At 38.4% G+C, this 25,596-nt stretch overlaps 2 protein-coding genes across 3 annotated transcripts in view; both read left to right on the top strand.

The window, feature by feature from the left end:
- LOC107702978 (UDP-glucuronosyltransferase 2C1-like) overlaps positions 1-25,596 on the top strand; it is a 32,474-nt gene that overhangs the window by 5,601 nt on the left and 1,277 nt on the right. The window contains exons 1-6 of one of the 2 annotated variants that reach the window (XM_016505464.1): positions 8,012-8,837; positions 10,048-10,196; positions 11,902-12,033; positions 13,797-13,884; positions 13,972-14,191; positions 14,627-14,935. In XM_016505464.1, the coding sequence (XP_016360950.1) occupies positions 8,123-8,837; positions 10,048-10,196; positions 11,902-12,033; positions 13,797-13,884; positions 13,972-14,191; positions 14,627-14,924 (1,602 nt within the window). In that variant the 5' untranslated portion in view covers positions 8,012-8,122 and the 3' untranslated portion in view covers positions 14,925-14,935. Of the gene's footprint in view, positions 1-8,011; positions 8,838-10,047; positions 10,197-11,901; positions 12,034-13,796; positions 13,885-13,971; positions 14,192-14,626; positions 14,936-25,596 lie in introns of those variants that run through there. The other variant, XM_016505463.1, reaches the window with a different exon arrangement.
- Positions 20,156-25,596, top strand: part of LOC107702979 (UDP-glucuronosyltransferase 2A3-like) — a 6,718-nt gene continuing 1,277 nt past the window's right edge. Inside the window, exons 1-5 of the mRNA XM_016505465.1 lie at positions 20,156-21,095; positions 21,423-21,571; positions 21,915-22,046; positions 22,869-22,956; positions 23,044-23,263. Of these exons, the coding sequence (XP_016360951.1) occupies positions 20,384-21,095; positions 21,423-21,571; positions 21,915-22,046; positions 22,869-22,956; positions 23,044-23,263 (1,301 nt within the window). The 5' untranslated portion in view covers positions 20,156-20,383. The remainder of the gene's footprint in view (positions 21,096-21,422; positions 21,572-21,914; positions 22,047-22,868; positions 22,957-23,043; positions 23,264-25,596) is intronic.

The following is a 25,596-nucleotide window of genomic DNA, read 5'->3' as shown; positions in this document are numbered from 1 at the left end:
AAATACAACTGCATTGTTTTACTTTTTGTAATTAAAAGACAAATATTTTGTCATTGAAAATTTCTTAAAAATAGTAATAAAATATTGTCTTGTTCTAGTGAACCAAGAATCTGTATTTTGTCTCGTCTCATGAGCTAAGTGTATTGTCACAACCCTAGTGTAGATAAGCAGTGATATAGCTCATAATTTCCCAAGTGTATGATATAGCTTTCATTCTTCAGGTCAACCATATATTCACACAAAAAACAAAACAGTTTGAATAAGGAAAGCAATAACTTTGCCATAGTATCCTTTCAAATGTTAAAGTTGCCACAGTCGTTGCATGCTTTGCATGTGCTGCCCGACCCTCCCCCCGCCCCGCTCCCGGAAAAAAGTTCAGGCTCAGGATTTTTTTTTTGCTTTAACCCCTGAAAATTATATCACCCACAATACTAAATGTTATTACAACCTTGCAAATTTAGTTGCCAATTTTGTAATGTATCAGTACTAACTCTAAGCCAAACCCTAATGCAGTGTATGTTATTTCAACTCCACATTCTTTATTTTTATATTTTCAGTTTTTGTTTTAATTTTAGTTACCCCTCCGCTCGCCCCCGGAAAAAAGTTCAGGCTCAGGATTTTTTTTTTTTTTGCTTTAAGCCCTGTATTTATTCCTATTAGAAGATTATTTGATCTGCTAGTTGGTCATGAACTCATGTGATTGAGATCAGATCGCATATGAGTTCATGACTCAGGAGAGTGGGGCAACTGACAAAAGTGACTCCTAACAGTCAGCTAAATTAGATTTTCTTAACATAGAATAGCACATTGACAGTTATTGTGAATGATATAAATCTGTCATGAAAATCAATGTTTCAAACTTTTATCTAATGATGTGTGTGACATATTTGTGAATTCTGTAAATGAGTTCAAAGTGGACAGTTTTAAATTATCTAAAGCAGTCAAGACAAAAACAGGCTAAAATGTCAAGCAAAAGCATGATATGTAGCTATATTTTTGCTTTTTAAATGGTTTAAAAACCTGCTCTAAAAAGCAAACATCTTGACAATTTTAAAATCCAGATTTCCCTTAGTCTTGAAGCAGGGGCATTTCATTTGTGCTATTCCAATAAATGCTTAAATAAAATTTGAAACGTTTTCGTGGATGGCCCAAAAAAAATCCAAAACTGAGACAAGGTTCATGACTTAAATGACTTTTTGTTTGTTTGTTTTTTTATGACCCATAGGTGGCGTTGTCCCAATATACTTCCACTTGAATTTTACTTTATTTTACTTTCTATTGTTACTTTTGGTTATTTTGGTTTTTAATTTAATAATCAAAAAGTGAAAAATAAGTACACTTTAACATACAAATAGTGCTTAATATGGAAATAACATACTTAAAAAGAATATAATTAAGTGTGAAATGAATGTAATGTTTTGTCGGACACTTAAATTTCATCTTAATTGCGATTAAATGAAAATGTACTGTAGTTTGAATTTATATTAAATGCAGTTAGCTGAAAATTAGAGTTCTTTATGACCAACTTAGGACTTCGGTAGGCTACATCCTTATATGTAATTTCATAATTCTATTGTCTTTGAAATATGGTCTTAAAATATACTGCCAAATGTACTGACAAGCATTTAGCCTAAGTTAAACTAAAATATACTATAATGTCATTGGTATTGAACTTGTAGGCTATGTCATGAATTTAGAAACAGGCCTATTTGCAATTACGAAGTTGCAATTTACCTAAATATATTAATTTTAAATGTAATATTGAAAACACACTACAGTTAAAAGTATCAAGTAGGCCAACTTTACATTTGTGTTGTTAGTCAACACATCAAAATAAGTAAAGCATGACAAGTGTTTATTAAAACATAATAACATGACTCTCTTTATACACTTAAATGGTCTTTTATTTCATTAATAAGACTAGCCTATATTATATGCACGTATTTTACTGTATAATGGAATTTACTGTATAACGCGGAATGTCAAGGAATTTGTCAAAGTTTGGATTAATTAATCAAAGGAAGGTCATTACTCTTAAATCGTGATATGGACTAGTATCTGTAATTATTAAGCCGCAAAAAAGGCTATTTAAATATAAATCCTGCATGATTAATAGATTTGATGTTGAATTGTATACGTTTCATTATTTAATTAGACGTGCTTTTGATTATTAAAATGTAATTTAACCATTTAAAAAGGAGTCCAGAAAAAAAACAGAATCCAAAAAAATTTAAATTTGGAATTTTCACGCGGTTTTGTTTACTACACACATACTGAAGCACGCGTGACGCTCACGGTGATTTCAGCATCTGCCTTCTCACTAAATATTTGAGCTTCTGGTACGATACTTGGACATTTCCAATCTGGCAACACTGGCCGCCACCACCCCTCACACAGAAACTTTCCGTCCTGAACGGGTACGCCCAGATCCTTGGTATCTTGGAGAAACCGCACATATCAAACAATCTGTTTGCCTACTGCGTCTTCACGAGTGCTTCTAAAATGCAATGTTTGGGAAAGTCGTTTACACTTTTCGTAATCTTCCTATTCGGTGACTTGAGCTTTACGCATGGTGGTAATGTGCTCGTGCTGCCGGGAGAATACAGCCACTGGTACAACATGCGCAACATTGTGGACGAACTGTTGAACCGCAATCACAGAGTGACGGTTCTGGTGAGCTCAGCCTCGCCAACAGTAAACTTCACACAGCAGGAGAGGTTTCAGTATCTGGTGTTTGACGTGCCTCTGAAGGCGCACGAGGTGCACAGTCTGAGCGAACAGCTGGTCAATGTCTGGAAGCAGTACCCCAGACCAAATAAGGTCCAAATCGGTCTCCAGATCATGGATCTGCTGGGGAAAATACGCAAAATGCACCTGACTATGTGCGACTGCATGCTGCGTAACGAAACGCTTATCAGTCGCTTGACGGCTTTAAAGTTTGATGTGCTCGTATATGATCCCATGATCATATGCAGTGACTTGCTGGCGGAGATTCTGGACCTGCCAGTCGTGCTTTCTCTACGGTTTTCACTGGGGTTTTCAATGGAGAGGATGTGTGGACAGATGCCCTCACCGCCCTCTTATGTACCGGTTCCTCCGACGGAGATGACAGATCACATGAGCTTCATGGAAAGAGTTGTATGTTGTTTATTCATTCGCGTTTCGGATGGCCTCGATGAGTTTGGATAATTACTACAGTGAAGTATTAGGTAAGATCCTCACGGATATAAATGGTTCACAAATGTTGCTTTTTTACACACACGTGTGTGAGTGCGCACGTGCGTGTGTATATTAGCCCTGTAAACCAAATAAACATTGTAACTTTATAACAGTCAAAATGTTCAGAAAAAAATTCATAGCACAAGACTTGCGACTGAGCTTTAGGATTGAACTTCTGACCTCTGCATTGATTTGAGTCCCACCGAAACGATCTTGATGCCCCCCCCCCAAATAGTGAATCAGCAACTTTGTTAGTCTAAACAGTTTTGGAGTTTAATGGATTTTAAATGTTTATATTATCTCCAAAACTTGTGCTATATAAGGAATAATATTCTGGGTAATTTGATACCTTTTGGTCAATCTTTCATTTAAGTCATGCACTAAGCAATGGGACATTTTTTTATGTATACCTAAGTTGGTTCAGGATCAAAACATACATTGCTCCACGATGTATTTTTCACTGCATGAGAACATGATGTGTGGCGTGAGAGTGCCATGGCTTGTCGGACGTAGCAACAGTAACTAAGGGGGCCGGGTCTTTGCAAAGAGTCAAGTACTTATGAAAAGATATAATGCATTTCAAGGTGTATTATGAATACTTTTATAATGCATTATACATAAATACTAAGTAAAGTGTTACCCTTTCGATCTTCTGAATATTGTTAAAGGCAGGGTAGTTGATTTGATTCGAAACCATTTTTTGTTATACTGATTGAAAGTCTCTTCACGTCCTGATAGCAATCACTAAGTTAAGTCTAAATGTATCTATATGTATTTATATCATCTATGGAAGGCATAGGACTATAAAATGTTCATCCAATCATATCCCTCGGTCTGAGGACTACGATAGGCTGTCCTGCCTGCCTGTCAATGTATGTATTTGCATACCTCTGTGCACCCTGTTCACGCAGACATGATTCGTCATCAGCGCATTCCATTACACTACTGCAGAGTGAGCGAGAATGGAAGGCGTTATTATTGTAATATTATGTGCTTTGTACTGTAATGTTTTCTCACCAGTGAATGAGACATGAGGTAATCTGACAGCGTTGCATTCAGTCCTCCACCAATGCTGTCTCTCATCATTTCGCTGGTTAGCCTCTAGTCTCGCATAGTCAGAACTTCAGACTGACAGCAGCCAGTGATCAGTGGGCTGAGTCTAGTTAGCCTCTGTGCCCTGTATCACGAAGCCGGTTTCAGTTTTTACCCAGGTAAGTTGGCGTTTAGTTTGAACAAACTCTGAGTTTTCGGGCTTAAGAAGGTAAGTTGGTTTCGAGTGGGTTTCGTCCCCATGGTAACTTACACTACACGGCTACCCTGCTCCCGAGCAGGTTTTATTCTGGGTTAGAGATTGCAAACCCAAACTGGACCAATCAGCTGTGAGCAAAGTGACATATAGCTGATGCAAAAAAGCCACTCCTCCATCTCTCACTTCAAATTAAAGTAGTTTAGAGTCAAAGAATTTTAGAGACTATAATTATTTATAACTCATATAATATATTTATATAATTATTATATGAAGTGGCAATGAATTTTAAGCTTTGCATTTAAATTAATTTAAATATATACTGTATATACATATCGATAAGCTTTAAAGGGGTCATATGATGCGATTTCAATTTTTCCTTTCGCTTTGAAGTGTTACAAGCTCTTGGTGCATAAAGAAGATCTGTAAAGTTGCAAAGACTAAAGTCTCAAATCCAAAGAGATATTCTTTATAAAAGTTAAGAGTCAGCCACACCTACCTAAAACAGCTCGTTCTAACACGCCCCCACATACCTACGTCACTATGTGGGAAGATTTGCATAACTCCGCCCAAATGTTCACTCAAAGAAAGAAGGCGTAACTTTGATTCTCGCTGTAGTATTGTTGCTGCCGCTGCCATGTCGTGAAGACGCTGTGTTTCGTTGTGAAAGCGAAACTACTTTGTTTGGTCTTCCAAAAGAGGACGATATCTGCTTCGTCATTCCTGGAGCTGATCCGTGCTGGTCACTGAGGAAATACTTCAACTCGCGCTGTGGATTGCCGGATCGGCTTTCACCGTAGACGAAGCGGAGTCCAGCCTGGGGTCGTCACATGTGGTTGCCGCAGGCATCACAATATGGTAAGGGACGTAACATTTCCGTCACACGCTTGAGGTATTCGGCCAATCACAATGCACTGGATAGCTGGCCAATCAGAGCACACCTCGCTTTTTCAGACCGATGAGCTTTGTAAAAAGACACATTTCAGAAAGGTGGGGCAAAGAGGAGAAACAATAATGTACAGTATGTGGAAAATAATGTGTTTTTTGAACCTTAAACCGCATATAAACATTTCATTACACCAAATACACAAAATAATGTTATTTTTAGCAGCATCATATGACCCCTTTAATATATCTAACTTTTAAAATTACTAAATTTATGTTTTCCTTTTGAGCCCTCTGTGAAACTATATAAATAATTAAATCAAATTGGTTCATTTGCATAGTCATATATTTTCTTTCTGTTGCCTTCTCAAACTTTTGCTGCAGCAGCAGTTTATTCCTGCATTGTAAATGCATTTAAATTCAATAGATTTTGAATTACGACATCTCTTAGTCTTCAGCAAAAAAGTGAATTGCGCCGACTCTCGTGAGAAGTGAATCAAACTGATGCTTTGCTGACGCTCTCCACATGTGCCTTGTGATTGGCTTGGATTGGATTGTGATTGGGCAACCCTAACCAAACACACCTGCCTGTGGCTTCTAGTGATCCTGAAGACCTTGATGAGCTTGTTCAGGTGAGTTTGATTAGGGTTGGAGCTAAACTCTGCAGGAAATTGGACCTCGAGGGCCAGAGTTGAGAACCCATGCCTTGGGAGATGGGAAGGCTGCTGTTTTGGAGCTTTGTGTGCCACTTACTCCGTTGCAAGGAATCGTACATGTGTGTACATGCAGTACAAAGTCCTCCCACACTGACTGTCACTCCATTCCAACTTCAGTTAGTGGAAGCCCCAGTCCTCCAGTGACCAGGAATTAGAGGAGGAGAAGGTAGAATGGGTCTGCCTCATCTGCCACCTCCGCAAAGGTGGCAGGCGGAACCTGCTGCAGGCCCCTGGATTTGTTCAGAACTGCTGCAGCTTCCCCTGAGGCACCTATGACCACTACCGTACTACCTGAGGAGTGCATTGCAGCTTCCACAGCAGAAGCTTTGTTTCTATGTGCCATGCCATGTGTTCTCCTGTCAATTGTCTAACCCCACCCCTCTAGGTATCTCATTATTGGATCATTTGCCCCCCTGCTGTCCTGTGCCAGATTTGTCGTTGAATATACTGGGCTGTGTCCCACTTCACTTTTAGACACACACTGGCTAACTTCCCTAAGCACTTCCCCTCGGGGGAATCCCCGCTGCCATTTTGAAGTGCATTAAGTGGACGAGGGAAGTTTATATGGACAAATCCTCGACCCTTCAATTTTGACTAAGGGTCATAATACTCCATAGACTAAAATGCAACACGATTATGATGTCATCGCAGATCGCGTTTAATTTATCCCCACCCCAAACAACTCTATAATATATAAATGTTTTTAAAACATTTATAACAGCCCAAGCATACCAATATACATATAGAATGCTGCATCAAACAAATTCGTAACTGAAAATATGTAAATAATAAATCAACTAATTGCGGATTCCAAATGATCAAGGGCTTAGGACGTTCCAATTCAGCCCACTGCAAAGGTTCCGCCAGTAGTGGGCACTCATGCAACGTAATCAATGACATGCATCTGAGTAAACGAGACGGAGGGAAGTTAGCGAGTGAAGGGCATAAAATAATAAACTGGAACACAGCACTAGTGTCCTGATGGTTCCTGCCGTGTCACACCTTGCTGCTCCCAGGCTTGTCCTGCCTTGTCCTGCCCTGCCCTGTCAGCGTATTTGTTCCTTTTGTGTAGTTTTTGTGTAGTTTTTGTTCTGTTTTTTTTTTTTGCGACCTTAAATAGAGAGCCCATTGCACGACTGAATCCTTATAATGCCTTATACAAACCTGATAGTTGGGACTGTTTTAACTGCTGCTTGCAGCTATATTTATCATTTTCATTATTCATTATGTAATTAATTATTACTTAGAAGTGCTATGTGACAGAGCTTGTTTTTGATAATGGTGATCTTTAACCACTTGCTGAAGAGATTGTTTCTCTCACATTTGAAATGGGTCTCTATGGCAGCTATTTTAAAATATGCATTATATACAATTATATACATAAGAAAATATAAACAAAGCAGCTTTGTTTTTACCTTATGTAAATAAGAGGTTGCAGTAACTTATTTCTGCTAATCTCCACATTTTTAATGACATCCATCATTTTGAGAGATAAAATGCAAGACAGAAAACCATTTCAACCATAGCCGTCTGTTTTCCTGTTTTTAAACAGGAGATTTAAATAATCAAATAATAAATAGGATATTATTAAATATGAATTTGTTTGTATTATCCCAAGCATGTGACATTTTATTTACAGCAGACAATCATGCGACTGGCCACATGAGCAGGAGTTCGTAGGATTACAGAACTCAGCTTAAATGTGAATAAATCGTCATACGAATCCATAGTTTTATCACTGGGGTGCCATGTAATTTTTTTTACAGACATCCACATTGGAAACATTAACCGTCAAAAGTGACAAAGTGTTGTTCATGGTAACATTTGCATGTCCCTCTATATAGTCAGAACAACAAAAGAGTTGACTTGAGTTGACTGAAAGTTTAAGTCAACAGTATTCATTATCTTTTGACAAATTAGCTTGAATGATTGAGGACAAAGTGCAGCTACCCTCCATAATGCAACGTGACCTTTGCTCAAATCCTGTTGTGCACATAGCCTATACACAGTTTACCACCAGATCACACTGCACTTCCAGAAGCAGAAACATTTCATCATGATTTCTGGGACTTTATTTGTGTTTGTACTGCTGTGTGGAGTAGAAGCTGGTCATGCTGGCAAGGTTTTGGTGTTACCAGGCGAGTACAGCCACTGGCACAACATGCGTGCGATCATTGACGCGCTGGTCGATCGCAACCACAGTGTGACGGTTCTAGTCAGTTCTTCATCACCTACTGTACCGCACACACGGAAGGAGCGCTTCGATTTCAACGTGTTTAAAGTCAACACGGAGAAAGAAGAGGCCAATGCTGTGTGGAGTGACTTTATTCATCTCTGGATGAATGACACAGCCACTAAATACGAGACAGTGTTCAACATCTGGCGAGTGATGACTAATTACATGGTGCTGGCTACTGACATTTGCAAGGGCATGTTTCATAACGAGGATCTTTTACACACGCTTCGTGAATCTCATTATGATGTGCTTTTTTCTGATCCAATGATGCTATGTGCTGACTTGATGGCACAGAAGCTGAATATCCCGCATGTCCTGTCTCTGCGCGCAACATTTGCGTATACTTTCGAGCAGCTTTGCGGTCAGATGCCTGCGCCGCCGTCCTACGTTCCTGCAGCCGCTTTGCAAGATCACCTCACCGACCGTATGAGCTTCATAGAGAGAGTTGAAAACATGCTCCTCTACATCATACATACAACTATATTCCGACTGAACATGAAGTTTACTTTTGATCCGCTTTACACTGAAATATGGGGTAATTATTTTGTTTTTGGACACTTTTATGCTTTAATTGTGCAGTAGTCTTTGTCTCTTTCTAGATGCTGTTTACCCTTGTGTCATACAAAGTTGATGGTTTAAATCAATTTTTCAATGAATATAAGCTACAGAATGGGTGACAGTATTTAACAACCATATAGGCGTTAATAACATATGATCTTGCTACATTCATAATTCAAAAGAAATTCAGTCTGTAAGATATCTTAGTAAGTATTACAGTGAAAACATAAGCAACATTTTTTAACAAATAATATTATTGTACAATAGTCCATCTATTTGATTGTATAGAGTGCTAATACTGTCCAGTGGCACTTTTTTTATGGAAGCCCATTCCGCCACTGAATTAAAAAAAAAAAGGGGGTAATTCAGACTTTTTATCTCACAATTCTGACTTTTTTTTTCTCGCAGAATTGCGTGATATCAACTTGCAGTTCTGACTTTTCTCAGAATTGCGATATAAATTTGCAATTGCGAGAAAAAAATCAGAATTGTGAGTTTATATCTCGCAATTCTAACTTTATTTCTCACAGTTGTGAATTTACTTCACGCAGTTCTGAGAGAGAGAAAAAAAACGTGCAATTGCAAGAAAAAAGTCAGAATTGTGAGATTACAAAGTTGGAATGACCTTGTTTTATGTTTTATTCAGTGGCGGAAACGTGCTTCTATTGTTTATGCATCATTTGTATCATTCTATTTCTTTGTGATTGTGCATTACAAGCATTAGTGAAGGGGGCTTTCTGTAGGTTACATAGATACACAAGTAGGTGGTGACAGTGGCTGACTTTATGAGTGAGTCATTGAATAAGTCACTCAACTGATTTGTTAAAAAACGGGTTTATTCAGGACATTTGCACTTGGCGTACTGTTAAATTACAGGTATTTGCATAAACAGGTATTGTAAAATGTAAAAAACTGTATGTCAGACTTGCTCTTTTCCATAAAATTAAAATGCATTGTTTGCCAAGATTTGGGGGTAGACATCAAATAATCCCATCAACTGGAAAAAAAATTAAGCATGTACATGCTTGAACCTGACTATTTTGTTGATTGGATTTGACAATACCTTTATTTACAGTTTTCTTGAGTGTTCAAGAAGGCTGCTGTAAATGAAGCAAAAGAAAGCAAAATATCTGAATAGCTGACAGGCGGTAAATCAGCAAGTAGCATAACTTTTCCTTATGTTACAGGCAAACCCACAACAATATGTGAGACCATGGGAAAAGCCGACATCTGGTTGATTAGAACTTACTGGGATTTTGAGTATCCACGCCCACTCCTGCCTAATTTTAAATTTGTTGGAGGACTACACTGCAAACCCGCCAAGCCTCTGTCAAAGGTAATGGCTTTGCTTTGCCATCTATTTTGAAATATCTGCTCTTCTGACATATTCTTGATGCCTTTACTTTTTTTTGCTTTAAGACATTGCATTAATCCTTGCTTGAATAGATCAAGTAATATTGTAACTTCATGACTGTGGATGTATGGAGCGGGATCTCATTTAGCTACCGTAGGAAACTCAGAAGCAAAGACAAGGAGACTCTGCTGTATCTTCAGCAGGATTCTTTATTGAGAACATGCTGTGTGGCACTTCAGTCATCAAAGTCTGACTATGGCAGGCATACATTGTATTTTAGGCGTTCAGTGGCCAGTCCTTGTCCATATTGGTCTTACACCCTGGGGTTAAACAGAGGTGAGAAAATGTACCCCAAACTGAGAGCTCAAACAGACCTAATTTACATCAAATGGCCTAAAGTCTTTTGAGGACCAGCATGCCTAGACTTTATAAATAACATTATCACCACATGTTTTAAAATGCCCCTATTATGCCATTTTTACGGTTCCTAATATTGTTTTGGGAGTCTCCCAATATGAATCCTATTGGATTACATGCATGCAAGGTCAAAAAATGCTTTCGTTTTCTCAAAATATGCATTTAATATCACCTCATTTTCCAGTGATTCTCAAACAATTCGTTCGAAGCAGTTCAAAGATTCAATCTCTCTAAACCCCTCCTTTCCGTGAGCCTGCTCTGCTCTGATTGGTCAGATGGCCCAGTCTGTTGTGATTGGTCTACCGCGTACAGCGCGTCGGAAACGATACGCCTATTTCAATAGTTCTGTATTTTGAACGTTCTATAGAAAATATAAACATCTATTATTTCTCATACTTAAAGGTTGTGATTCAGTGGAGCAGCTGGTCCAAATAAACAAGATACTGATCCATCTTTCAACAGCAAGCGTTTTGTGAATCCCGCGTTGAACTCCCCAAGATTAGAGAAGCAGTCGTCAGTAGAATGACGTGTTTGTGGGCGGGGTCAAGTTGTTCACGGCCGGCCAACGTAGAACATGGGTGCGCATTATGCAAATGTGTTACCCCGTGACGTCATGGAAGTGGGATTCGAATTAACTATTATAACTATCACATTATTTGTGATACTAACGACTCGTTTTAGCTGTACAGAGTCGATTCTTTATTTTGGGAGACAATGACTTTATTTATCGTGCACTTTCAGCTTTACAACTTTGCAGATCGTTTACATTCACATACAGCTACATTACACACTGCATGAAAGGCAATAATGGAAATGGCATAATAGGGGCACTTTAAGCACCACCTGGTCACTAGAACTATAGACATGTAAATATTCACACATAGTTTGACTCAGCAGGAAGAAAAGAGACTGGCAAACCCCCCTCACTGGAAACTATATTCAATCTAATCAGTAAACTGATGCTGATCAGGTTTATCATGTTCATCATGTTCACCTTGATTGCTCAATACAATGTAGTTCACCTTAGTTTTTCATGCGATATGTCAAAATGTAGAAACAGCAGATCTTAAAAAGATTCTTAAATTTGCAATTCCACAATCTGTTGACTTTAAAAGATACTGTGGATTTACAGTGTCAGTCCCATTTTGTAAACTGCACGTGGCACGACATTTCTGATGGAAAATCAGTTCAGTTTTTAGTCACTAATGAAAAGCTGGATATAGGGAAAAAACATGTCAGGACTGTATGTGCTCATTTGTTTGTCTTTTAGGAACTGGAGGAGTTTGTTCAGAGCTCAGGAGATCATGGCATTGTTGTCTTCTCACTGGGTTCCATGATCGGAAACCTGACATTGGAAAGAGCAAACACTATTGCTTCTGCTTTTGGTCAAATCCCACAAAAGGTGTGTAGCTACCTTTTTATAGCAATAGAACAGCTGCCTTGGTTCTAGACATATTTTTTCCAGTAATTTTGTCTGTAGGGAATTCAGTCCCAAAAACCAAAAGGTACAAGACTGTGTACTTAATGTCTTTAATGAGGCAATACATTTCTCATTGTGAATTATGGACAGTTCAGCCAAAAATGAAAATTCCCTCATCAATTACTCATCGTCATGTTGTTTCAAGCCCGTAACACTTTCGTTCATCTTCGAAACACAAATGAATATGTTTAATGAAACCTGAGATTTCTGTCCCTCCATTCAAAATCCATTCCACCGAAACTTTCAAGATTTAAAGAAGTTCATAAAGACATCATAACAGTAATCCATATGAATCAAGCAATTTAATCCAAGTCTTCTGAAGAGACACAATTGCTTTACATGATGAATAGATTTAATTTAGGTATTATTCACATATAGAAATCGATCAATGCACATACACGTCAAATATGGGCAATATCAGTGACAACAAACCTTGCTGGTTCTTGCGCATTAAGAAAGCACATTTGAGCTTCTCTGTTTACCATAATTGATTTGCTCTATGTATGTGTTTATAAGTGAATTGAAGCCTAAATTAATCTGCTCATCATACAAAGCAATGATGTACTCTCTTAAAGGATTAGTTCACCCAAAAATGAAAATTAGCCCATGAAGTACTCACCCTCAAGGCATCCTAGGTGTGTATGACTTTCTTCTTTCAGACGAATCCAGTCGGATTTATATTAAAAATTGTCTTTGATCTTCCAAGCTGTTTAATGGCAGTCAGCGGGTGTTGCAGTTCATCAGTCCAAAAGAAGTGAAATAAAGCGCATCCATTCATAATAAAAAAGTGCCTCACACGGCTCCGGGGAGTGAGCAAAGGCCTCCTGTAGCGAATTGATGCATTTTGTAAGAAAAATATCCATATTCAAAACGTAATAATCACTTTAATCTAGCTTGCGCTCACTGTTGTACACGGAAGCAGCTCAGGGCGGATGACGTATGAGGTCGGCGTTGTGCATGCACCGCTCAGAAGTGACGAACAAGGAAGCGCCGCTACAGGAGGCCTTTGTTCACTCCCCGGAGCCATGTGAGGCACTTTTTATTATGAATGGATGCGCTTTTTTTCACTTCACTTGGACTGATGAACTGCAACACCCACTGACTGCCAGTAAAGGGGTCATATGATGCTGCAAAAAAGAACATTATTTTGTGTATTTGGTGTAATGAAATGTGTTTATGCGGTTTAAGGTTCAAAAAACACTAGAACGAGCCGTTTTAGGTAGGTGTGGCTGACTCTTAACTTTTATAAAGAATATCTCTTTGGATTTGAGACTTTAGTCTTTGCAACTTTACAGATCTTCTTTATGCACCAAGAGCTTGTAACACTCCAAAGAGAAAGGACAAATTGAAATCGCATCATATGACCCCTTTAAACAGCTTGGAAGATCAAAGACCATTTTTTATATAACTCTGATTGGATTCATCTGAAAGAAGAAAGTCATATACACCTAGGATGCCTTGAGGGTGAGTAATTCATGGGCTAATTTTCATTTTTGAGTGAACTAACCCTTTAACAACCTCAGAGTTTTTAGGTGTGTCTTAAAAGGGTTAAAAAAATTAAAAGAAAAAATAAATACATTTTTTGTACAGAACCCAAGTTTTCTATAAACTTGCTGCTTAAGTGTTCATATACTCAGTGCCATAAAGCAACTGTTAATAAGTTTTCCATATGTGTATTTGCACAGGTTGTTTGGCGTTATAATGGGAAAACACCAGAAACTCTCACCCCCAATACAAAACTCTATGACTGGATCCCACAGAATGATTTGCTTGGTAAGGAAACTGCTGTTATGTGTGCTCATTATACATAAAGACCATTAATTGATGTCCGATAGATTCAGACTTTATTTTATCTGATAGGTCATCCAAAAACAAAGGCCTTCATTACCCACGGTGGGACAAATGGACTGTATGAGGCTATTTATCATGGTGTCCCAATGGTGGGCTTGCCACTGTTTGCTGACCAGCCTGATAATCTAATGCACATGAAAACCAAAGGAGCTGCTGTAGTTCTTGATATCAACTCAATGCAGTCCAAAGACCTGGTGGACGCTCTCAAGACTGTCGTAAATAATCCATCGTGAGTTAGTGCTTTGTAAATTTGAAATGAGCTTTGAAATAATCTATTACTAAAGGCCATTTCCAGTTAGTTTCCTTAGTTTAGAAATAAGCCTAACGTTTTTGTTTGTTTGGTTTACTAAAAAGGCTAGAGACAGGATGTAAAATGTTTTGTTTTCTACATTTACATTGGATTTTGAACAAAAACTAACACTACAATTATAATTTCACCTCAAGGAAAATAATACATACAGAAGAGTACATAAAAATGTACATAATATTTTCTTTTTGGTCATTTGATTACAACGGCCACCTTCAGTATACACTTTAATCCTGATACCATAGAAAAAAGTCTCAAGTTCAAAGCATGGCTTGTCACATTATATATTTAGAAACGTTTGTGCTTTTGTAGAGCTTGTCTTGTGTTAAGCAGCGCTTCCATTTCTTCTCTAATAAGGTACAAGGAGAGCATCATGAGACTGTCCAGAATCCACCATGATCAGCCAATGAAGCCTCTGGACCAGGCAGTTTACTGGATCGAATTTGTGATGCGGCATAAAGGAGCTAAACATCTACGAGTCCAGGCACATGATCTGAGCTGGTATCAGTACCACTGCCTGGATGTAGTGGCCTTCTTACTCTCAATCGTTGCACTGATCACATTCCTCTTCATTAAAGCATGCCGTTGCCTTTTCCGTAAATGTTTCAGAAAGACTCGTACTGATGGCAAAGCACAAAAGAGTAAAAAAGAGTGAATGCAAAGTAGGTAACTATAGAAGCATTGCCGTCAGTTGACTGTGGTATGTGTGTTGTCATCACATGTGTATGATGGCCAGTGTGCATTTTGTGTACATTCCAAACTTTGTTCTTAATGAAATACATGTGAATGTTCATGTAAAATAAAAAATAAATAAAAAACTGAGTGCCTCAGGTTAAAAAATAGTGCAGGAAACTCTTTTCTTTCTGCCCTGTCATTTTTCATGACTATTGAACTGTAACAAAAATGAAGGCTGACATCCATTCATTCTCTATGTCCTGTGTAAGAAGGGTGACAAGTGAGTGCAATACATGTGTGTAGTGAAAGCCCATAGTTAAGAGTGACATAAAACATTCTACGTTATTTGCTGAATGAAATCCAATACTTGTTTCATACTAATCGTTGGGTGCTGATCCCGAAAGTAGTGCTTTTGCACTATAGCTTTTGCACATTTCAGAGCAGTTTTGCTTCCGACAGCTGTTTGTAAGGTGAAGAGGTCTTGTTTTATAACTTAATCAGCAGGAAAATGAAAGACATGATTCCCGTTTTCCTCTGAGCCTATTTGGAACTATTTGTTCCATTTTCAGCCATTTTTCACATTAATTATTCTGAAAACATTATTTTATGCCTAATCCTATTTTATTTTTAATTGCTGCTGTAACCGTTTTTTTCTTCATTGGAACATTTTGCATATTCCTGTACTCTGAAATACAGCATGTACACTCTTAAAAATAAAGGTGCTTCACGATGCCATAGAAGAACCTTTTTGTCTAAATGGTTCCATAAAGAACCTTTAACATCTGAAGAACCTTTCTGTTTCACAAAAGGTTATTTGTGGCAAAAGAAGGTTCTTCAGATTACAAAAACGCAAGAAAGAGATGGTTCTTTAAAGAACCTTTGACTGAATGGTTCTTTGTGGAACCAAAAATGGTTCTTCTATGGCATCGCTTGAAGAACCTTTTGAAGCACCTTTATTTTTAAGAGTGTAGTTATGCAAAATAAAGCAGTTAGAGTGGGAGTTGCAAGGTTAACAAAGTTTAAGTCAGCAGTATCCATTATCTTTTGGGAAAATGGCTTTAATTATCCACCTTTTTCCTAATGAGCCTACTGTGTTTATGGGAGGTACTTCTGATTTGAGGAAGTTCAACTCAAAAAGACTGAAACAAATAGTTTTAAATCATAAAGTTGTGCTACACACCACTCTTATTTGTCAGTTTGACTGAATGAACTGTAAATTTTCCTTTGTATTCTATTTTCAGATGTAAGAAGAATAATGTAATGCTTGGTATTTCAATATGACTCAGTATAACAATATCTATGGCTTCTGCATTATTTCATTCCTGATTCTTTTCTTTCTTCTCATTTGTAGCCCTCTGTAAAAGTATGAAAAAAGACAAAGTATGTTTGTGCATTTGTGCTCTGCTCCCCTGATTTAATTTAGGATATATCCCATGAAGAATGCACTGGAATGTATAAATCTTTTTTTTTTCTCCCCAAATCTTCACATCTCTTTCCAGGTTTGTTTTCACACGGATGCTTTAAAATGTAACTGTCTCCCCTTTTTCAAGGTAAATGGTTCTTCAGGATGATACAGTTCTCAACAGAATTGTTACTGTGTGTAGCAGTGTTTACTGGAACAGTATCTGTTATTTGGTACAAAAATCAGGAAATGCTGGTGTGGGCATATTTATACCAGAATGTAAAGTAAAAAAAGAATATCTAATTACGTAGTCATAATCACAGAAGAGCTGCAATATCACTGGGTTTACAATTAGTGGAGGAAGTCAAACCAAATTACACAGCATTAGTACTATAAAAAAAAAAAACAGAGACAACATTTTAATAGAAATGTATACTTCACTTTTCAAACGTAGAAAAATCATATACATGTTGTTCATTAAAACAGGAGTTCAAGGAAATTAAAGAGCTGACAAATTAGCAAAAACAACAAAACCATCGATTTTACTTTGTAAAAAATAAGGTAAATCATTAATTAAAAAAACAACATTGACAAACACTGGCAAAGACTTGGATACAGACATTAAAGGCAGAGAATATTACAAAATTCAAAAATCAATTAAGTTTAAAGCATTTAGAAGTGAAACGGAATAAATCATTTGTACAAGGTTATGGTTGAGACATGTAAGACTTAACACATTATTTACAGTCCTATTTATGAAGGTTAAATCGTAGCAAAACTTGAGAGCTTGTTGATTTGAATGTGAGAACTTGTCATATTAATATTTGCATTTGTAAGTTGAAATTTACACTCACAGCTCTGATGTGAAAAGCTGAATCTTTGGATTTGCACACACAGACAATTATCAAAATACCCATGTTTTGAATTTGAAGTTGCAGATTAATAGTTACAAATGTGTAAAATGACATTCACATAAACAAAATGATAGACACAAATAGGGCTGGGTGGTATGACGGTATATATCGTTGCCGCGGTATAAAATGTCATCCATAACCGATTTTTTTTTTTATTCTGTGTATACCGCGACATGTAAATAAGTGAGTGTGAGACTGAGACGCTACCATTTGTTAAAGAAACATGGAGAAAGATGAACGAACAGATCAGGAGGATCCACAAAGGATTCAGTTTTCTAACGGGTTGATAATAACGTGATATTGTTGGAACAAAGGTACAGAAGACAACTGCGAGAGCAGAGCAGAACCCGGACAGCTTAGAGGAGCGCACAGGCTCACAACGGAGGAAGCATTATCAGTTAAGCTTACTTGACTACAATAGTTCATATATCAAAGTCGTAACGAATAGAAATAGCCTTAAATAATGTATAGTTATCGGCAACTTTCCGCATCTCATGTGTACAGTTAATTTAGAAGCGTCTGCTCTCTATAGTTCTCACTGTACTTTGAAGTCACACACCGATCGGTCTGCGTAGCGCTGCTTCAAGTCGAACACACCTATTGTTTTAACTTGCTAGCTAATGTAATTTACTTATTTATTTTGCTTGTTATCAGATATAATCTACTCTAGGGGGACTCTGTTGTTATTGATTTTTTGCGGAAGTCTACCGGAAGTTAAGTTTGGGCCACAAAAGCATGCATGCACAGTAACATTTATTTATGTTGTTGCCGTTGATTGAAACGGTCTATATTGACAAGAAGTGAAAGCCAATAGAACGTTCCATTGCAACACCAGCGCCCAGCAGCAGTCCTCGAGAGAGACTCGGCAGTAGAGGTCAACCCGACCCAAGACAGACCTGATAAAGTCAGACCCAAGTCCGACCCGACAGCATTTTTTTTTCTGACCCGAACGTAAACGGCATTGACATGTACACAGCCTCCAGCCCTACAGTCAGTCAGGAAAATCCCGATGTCCTGCAGACTGATTTGGCCGCTTATCCATTACTTTGATTTATTTAACATTTATTCAGTTTATTATAACTTTTTTAGTGCCTGCCTGATAGATACAAGTTATTTCTGAGTTCAGCTTTCAATTGTGACCACTGGATTTGAAAAGTAAACGTGAAAGTTTGATAAAAATTAAATCAATAGCCTAATAATTCATGGATTCGCTAGTGTTGTCTGCAAACTAATCTCCGGCGAAAGGCTTCTGCACACAAAAAAAGATAAGCCCTGCATGAACACGCAGCATAATGAAGAGAATTGATTTTCCTGATGGGTCTCATTTCTATGAGATGATTTCTGTCTGCGAGGTTACAAACGTAAGCCCCTTTTCTATGTGCGTTCCTCACTTAACATGAATATGCAAGTGCACATCCGGGATAGTTTAAAAGAATTTGGGTCTTATTGGGTCCATTTGGAAAAAGCTAATTTATTTGAAATTACCCGAGACCTGAGGCCACTAATACCGAACCCGACCAGTGTCCGAGGCACTCGTAGAAGTTTTCTGTCACGGTCTGTCATGGAAAACTCGGGAAAGCATAGAAGATCCAAATGCAGTTTATTAGTCCCAAAACAAAGATCAAAAAACAGAGCAAAAACACTGACAAGAAGCATATCATAAACACAAAGAAACAGAAGCAATACTGCAGCAACAAACGACTAGGTGAGCATGGTATTTATATCACAGTGAGCTAATGGGTAAATGTTCAACAGCTGGAGGTAATGAAATAATAATCAGTGCAAGGGGTGATGGGAACTGAAGTCCACAACAAAACAAACAATGATCCAGGAGTCTGCCCTCTGGTGGCTGTCAAGAGCACATCAGCTGTTACTTCTTTATTTGATTTGGTGCTTGTTTTAAAATTTCAATTTAGTTTTGTTATTTACATTTACATTCATTACACAACCGAGATGAATGAAGCCATGATTTTACTCCCTCCGGTATAGTAGGTGGCGGTATATGCACCTTTAACGATGGTCTGTAACTCGCCATGAACAAGAAGGAGGTGAAACAGGAGTTTTTGCTGATTGTTTACAGTGTTGCCAACTTAGCAATTTTGTTGCTAAATTTAGCAACTTTTCAGACTACCCTAGCGATTTTTTCTTCCAAAAGCACCTAGTAACAAATTTAGCTATTTTTAAATGTTATTTGGCTACTTTTAGCAACTTTTGACAGGTGACTCAAACAATAAAAAGACACACATTTTCCATCTAAATTTCACAAAAAGAGGAACCAAAGATGCCTAGCAGTACACACATAACATGAATTAAGTTATTGCTATTTGCAAATGCTGAATTTGATGATAATAATAACAATTAAATAATTGTTCATTTATGATACACCTTGTTAATAGCTTGTACCTGTGATTGTTGATCAGTTAGTACACTGTAAGAAAAATATCTAGAAAAATGGAAAAGGTACTAGTAATTTTCTTGGACATTATCCGCTATCCATTATCGGTAGTAACCCGAAACACAAAATACAATGCGTAATTTAAAATGCATTCAAAAACCTGTGAATTCTTTTCTTAGAGTGTAGCATACTGACTATTAATTCACTGCTTAAAACTATAATTGTTCAGAATGTGTAAGTTTACTAGCTAATAAAAAAAAACTTAAATTGTAATCATTCAAAAATGTGTAAATGTTCAATAATTCAGTGTTGTATATTAAAATCGTTATTTATATTTTATTATATTATATTATGCATTTCTATTATTTTAAGAACAAATCTAAATTAGCATATAGAAATATATACTTTTTGCTGAGATTTGATGCGGTGAAGATTTTGCTTACGTAATGACGTCATCGCGCAATGACATCACAACGTGATTTAGCAACTTGTAGCAACAAATCGACCTTCCTTTAGCAACTTCCCCTGAAAATTAGTTGGCAACACTAGTTGTTTACAGTTTGACAGAAGTTACTCTGGTGCAAAGCGTCATGGGGTGTAGTAGAAAGGTGGATTGAGGACAAAGCAATAATGCAACGTGACCTTTGCTCAAATCCTGTTGTGCACATAGCCTATACACAGTTTACCACCAGATCACACTGCACTTCCAGAAGCAGAAACATTTCATCATGATTTCTGGGACTTTATTTGTGTTTGTACTGCTGTGTGGAGTAGAAGCTGGTCATGCTGGCAAGGTTTTGGTGTTACCAGGCGAGTACAGCCACTGGCACAACATGCGTGCGATCATTGACGCGCTGGTCGATCGCAACCACAGTGTGACGGTTCTAGTCAGTTCTTCATCACCTACTGTACCGCACACACGGAAGGAGCGCTTCGATTTCAACGTGTTTAAAGTCAACACGGAGAAAGAAGAGGCCAATGCTGTGTTGAGAGATATGATTCATCTCGGGACGAATGACACAGCCACCAAATACAAGGGAGACTTCATGGTCTGGCGAGTGATTTCCAACTATATGGCGTTCCTTACTGATATATCCAAGGGCATGTTTCATGAGGATCTTTTACACACGCTTCGGGAATCTCATTATGATGTGCTTTTATCTGATCCGATGATGCCATTCCCTGACTTGATGGCACAGAAGCTGAATATCCCGCACGTCCTCTCGATGCGCGCAACGTTCGCGTACATAGCAGAGCGGCTTTGCGGTCAGATGCCTGCGCCGCCGTCCTACGTTCCTGCAGCCGCTTTGCGAGGTTATCTCACTGATCGTATGAGCTTCATAGAGAGAGTTGAAAACATGCTCCTCTATATCATACATACGACTTTATTTCCATTGAGCATGAAGTTTACTGTAGATAAGCTCTACACTGAAATATTGGGTAATTATTTTTTAAATATAGGCTTTAATGCATGATCTAGCTGTTGTCATAATTCAGAATATCTTAGTAATTATTACAGTGAAAACTTAAGCAAAGTTTTTAAATAATAATAATATGTAGTGCGCCAACAGCTCTGGGTTTTTGCACTTTTTGTGTCATGACGCCCTTGTAGTGTCTGTCTACTTGGAATATCTTTATTGTGTATTGTATATTATTGTGTATGTAAAGAGATCAGAAGGCTGTAGATAAAGCAGAAGAAAGCTAAATGTTTGAGCACTTGACCCACTGTGCATTAACTGAGTTGCACTATTTCTCCGTATGTCACAGGCAAACCCACAACAATGTGTGAGACCATTGGAAAAACCGACATTATGTTGATTAGAACTTACTGGGATTTTGAGTATCCACGTCCACTCCTGCCTAATTTTAAATTTGTTGGAGGACTACACTGCAAACCTGCCAAGTCTCTGTCAAAGGTAATGCCATATATTATTTTGAAATATATACTTTTCTTGAATATTCTTGATGCGTTTTACATGTTTTTGCATCAAAGCATGCATCATTCATAAAATGAATCCTTACTCGAATGGAACAAGTAACATTGTAACTTCGTGCCAGTGGATGTATGAATGGAAAAGGATCTGATTTGGCTCCGTTGACCTCAAAAGATACACTGGATTTGTGGTGTCTCTCCCATTTTGCAAACTGCACATGGCACATTTTGACATGACGTTTCTGATGGAAAATCATTTCTGTTTTATGTCACTTAAGACTGCCAATTCATGTCTTGCTTTCGTTTTTCATTTGTTTGTCTTTTAGGAACTGGAGGAGTTTGTTCAGAGCTCAGGAGATCATGGCATCGTTGTCTTCTCACTGGGTTCCATGCTGGGCAACCTGACATTGGAAAGAGCAAACACTATTGCTTCTGCTCTTGGCCAGATCCCACAAAAGGTGTGTAACTACCTTTTTATAGCAAAAGAACAGTAATCAGTCACTTTTTAGCTGCCTTAGTTCTGGAAATATTTTTTTCCATTAGTTTTTGTCTAGAGATTTCAATCACAAATTCTAAAAAAACATGTTCCTAATATATTTTATGATCTATTTTATGAGGCAATACACTACTAATCATTGTGAATTACAAATAGTTCACCCAAAAGAAAATGTCATCAATTACTCACCCTCATGTCCTTCCAAACCCATAAGATTTTTTTTTTCATCTTTGAAACGCAAATGAAGATCTTTTTAACGAAACCTGAGATTTCTGCCCCTCCATTTGAAGTTCATTCCACCAAAATTTTCAAGCTTCAAAAAGTTAATCACAAAAGCAATCCATACGAATCAAGCAGTTTAAGTGTTTTGAAGAGACACGGTGAAACATGATGAACCGATTTAAATCAGGCTTTTAGTCACATATAAACATTGATCAACGCACATACATAGAGCACATCAAATATGGTCAATGGCAGCTCAACCGTACTCGCATGACACGCGAGAAGAAATCACACTGTTTTTCACGTATCACGCAAGCATGTTTGAGCTTGTCTGTTTCCCATATTTGATGTGCTCTATGTATGTGTGTTGATCAGTAAGACCCAGGACTGTAAGTGTGTCTTAAAAGGTTTACCAGTATATGTTATCATTAAAAACTCATCTCTCTCTATAGGAAAAATACAGTTTTTACAGAACCTAACTTTTCTATAAACCTGTTGCAGTGTTCATATGCTCAGTGTTCTAGAGCAACTGTTAATAAGGTGTATATGTGTATTTGCACAGGTTGTTTGGCGTTATAATGGGAAAACACCAGAAACTCTCGCCCCCAATACAAAACTCTATGACTGGATCCCACAGAATGATTTGCTTGGTAAGGAAAGTGTTGTTATGTGTGCTCATTATACATAAAGACCATTAATTGATGTCCGATAGATTCAGACTTTATTTTATCTGATAGGTCATCCAAAAACAAAGGCCTTCATTACCCACGGTGGGACAAATGGACTGTATGAGGCTATTTATCATGGTGTCCCAATGGTGGGCTTGCCACTGTTTGCTGACCAGCCTGATAATCTAATGCACATGAAAACCAAAGGAGCTGCTGTAGTTCTTGATATCAACTCAATGCAGTCCAAAGACCTGGTGGACGCTCTCAAGACTGTCGTAAATAATCCATCGTGAGTTAAGTCATAAGTTTCATAAATCTGAAAATTTTGAAGCTTAGTTCTCCATTTAATAAAAAGTGAGCTCCAGAAATAAGCTCAGTTGTCCTAAAGTGGTGTTTTTCAGTTAGGGGACTACAGACAGGAAGGAAAATAGTTGGGTATTACTATTGGTTTTTGGGAGAAAAAAAACACTAAAATGCTCAATTTAACCTTAAGGGGAATAAAGTATACACTGCTCCAAAAAATAAAGGGAACACTTAATCATCACTGTGTAAGACCACATCAGCTAAACTTCAGGAATATCAATTTTTCCAGTTAAGAAGCGTGCCTGATTGTGAATCAGTTTCGCCTGCTTTGGTGCAAATGAAAGTGACAACAGGTGCACTGGAAAGACAACAGCAATACAACCCTGAAAAGTTAATGGTTTTGCAGGTAGTGGCCACAGACAATTGCTTTCTCGTAATCCTTCCTGACGGATTTGTCTCTAGTTTTCTGTTTTGTTAGAGTCCTTGTAGCGTGAGGCAGTGCCTGCAACCCAATCAGGTTACACAGGTAATCTAGCTCCTCCAGGATGGCACATCCATTTGGTGTTTCTTCCTGCACAGTCTCAAGAGCATGGGAGACGGGTCTTTACAAGAGGAGAGTTGGACAGGGCTGTAGAAGGGCAACAGACCAGTAGCAGGACTGGCATTTGCTCTTTTGTGCAAGGAGGAAGAGGAGGAGCACTACCAGAGCAATACAAAATGCTTCTGGTGTGCATGTTTCTGAATAAACTGTTAGAAAGAGACTCCATGAGGGTGGCATGAGAGCCCGGCGCCCTGTATTGAGACCTGTGCTCATAGCCCAGCACAGTGCAGCTCGATTGGCATTTGCCAGAGAACACCAGAATTGGCAGGTCCACCGTTGGTGCCACATTCTCTTCACGGATGAAAGCAGGTTCACACTGAGCACGTGTGACAGGAATATCCTTGGAGGGTCACAAGACCTCCACGTGCTAGCCAACGTTACCCTCACTGCTGTTAGGTGCTGGGATGAAATCCTCAGAGCCATTGTCAGATGTTACATTAGTGCAGTGGGCCCTGGGTTCCTCCTGGATCATGACAATGACCGGCCTCATGTGGCCAGAGTGTGTAGGAAGTTTCTGGATGACAAAGGCATTGAAACCATTGACGCCCTCATGTTCCCTAGACCTGAATCCAATTGCGAACCCCTGGGACATTATAAATTGGAGCATCCGAAGCCTTCATTTAGCACCATAGACTGTCCAGGAGCTCAGTGATGCCCTGATCCAGGTCTGGCAGGAGATCCACCATCTCATCAGGGGCATGCCTAGACATTGTCGGGAGTGCATACGGGCACATGGGGGCCATACACACTACGGGCTTACATTATGAGTTGCTTCGATTTTCGGTGTGATTTTGAATCCAGCCCTCAAAAGAGTCGATGATTTTGGTTTGCACTGAACATTGTCACATAATTTTGTTCTCAATTAATTTCATACAGTGGGTATAGAAAAGAATCAGCCCCATTTAAAATAATCAAATTTTGTTGCTTTGCAGCCTGAAATGAAGATGCACACAGTTTTTGTTTTATCCAGCTCTATTTACTCAGTGCAACTTATAACATCCAATTGAAAGATTTAACACCAACATAACAGAAAAAAAACCCAGAATCACCGAGTTGGGAAAAGGATCACCCCCTTGATTCAGTATTTTGTTGAACCACCTTTTGCTTTAATTACAGCCTTTAGTCTGTTGGGATTTGTCTCTACTAACTTTGCACATCTAGACTTTGCAATATTTGTCGACTCTTCTTTGCAGAACTGCTCAAGTTCAGTTCAATTTGATGGAGAGCGTTTGTGGACCACAGTCTTCAAGTCATTCAACAGATTTTCAGTGGGGTTTAAGTCTGGACTCCGTCTAGGCCATGCAAGGACATTTTCTCCTTCAATCACTATGTGCTCAGTTTTGCTGTGTGCTTTGGCTCATTGTCATGTTGGAAGGTAAACCTTCTTCCCATTGACAACTTTCTGGCAGAGGGCAGCAGATTTTCCTCAAGAATTTGATGGTATTTTGCCCCATCCATGTTTTCTTCTATCCTGACAAGCGCTCCAGTCCCTGCTGCGGAGAAACACCCCAGAACAGGAGATTAGCGCCTCCTTGATTTACGTGAGGAATGCTGGAGGGTGAGCCGGATTGGATTTCCACTAGACATATCATTTGTTGTTGAGGCCAAATAATTCAATTTTAGTCTCATCTGCCTCAGAATCTTCAAGGTGTGTTTTGGCAAAGCTCAGTCATGACTGCATGTGGCCTTTCTTGAGGAGTGGCTTTTTTCTTGCAACC

Source organism: Sinocyclocheilus anshuiensis, unplaced genomic scaffold (assembly GCF_001515605.1).
Source record: "Sinocyclocheilus anshuiensis isolate Anshui unplaced genomic scaffold, SAMN03320099.WGS_v1.1 scaffold238, whole genome shotgun sequence".
In the NCBI taxonomy this organism is placed as follows: Eukaryota; Metazoa; Chordata; class Actinopteri; order Cypriniformes; family Cyprinidae; genus Sinocyclocheilus; species Sinocyclocheilus anshuiensis.
Note: the sequence above shows the minus strand (reverse complement) of the source record. Positions and strands in the feature narration are given on the sequence as shown.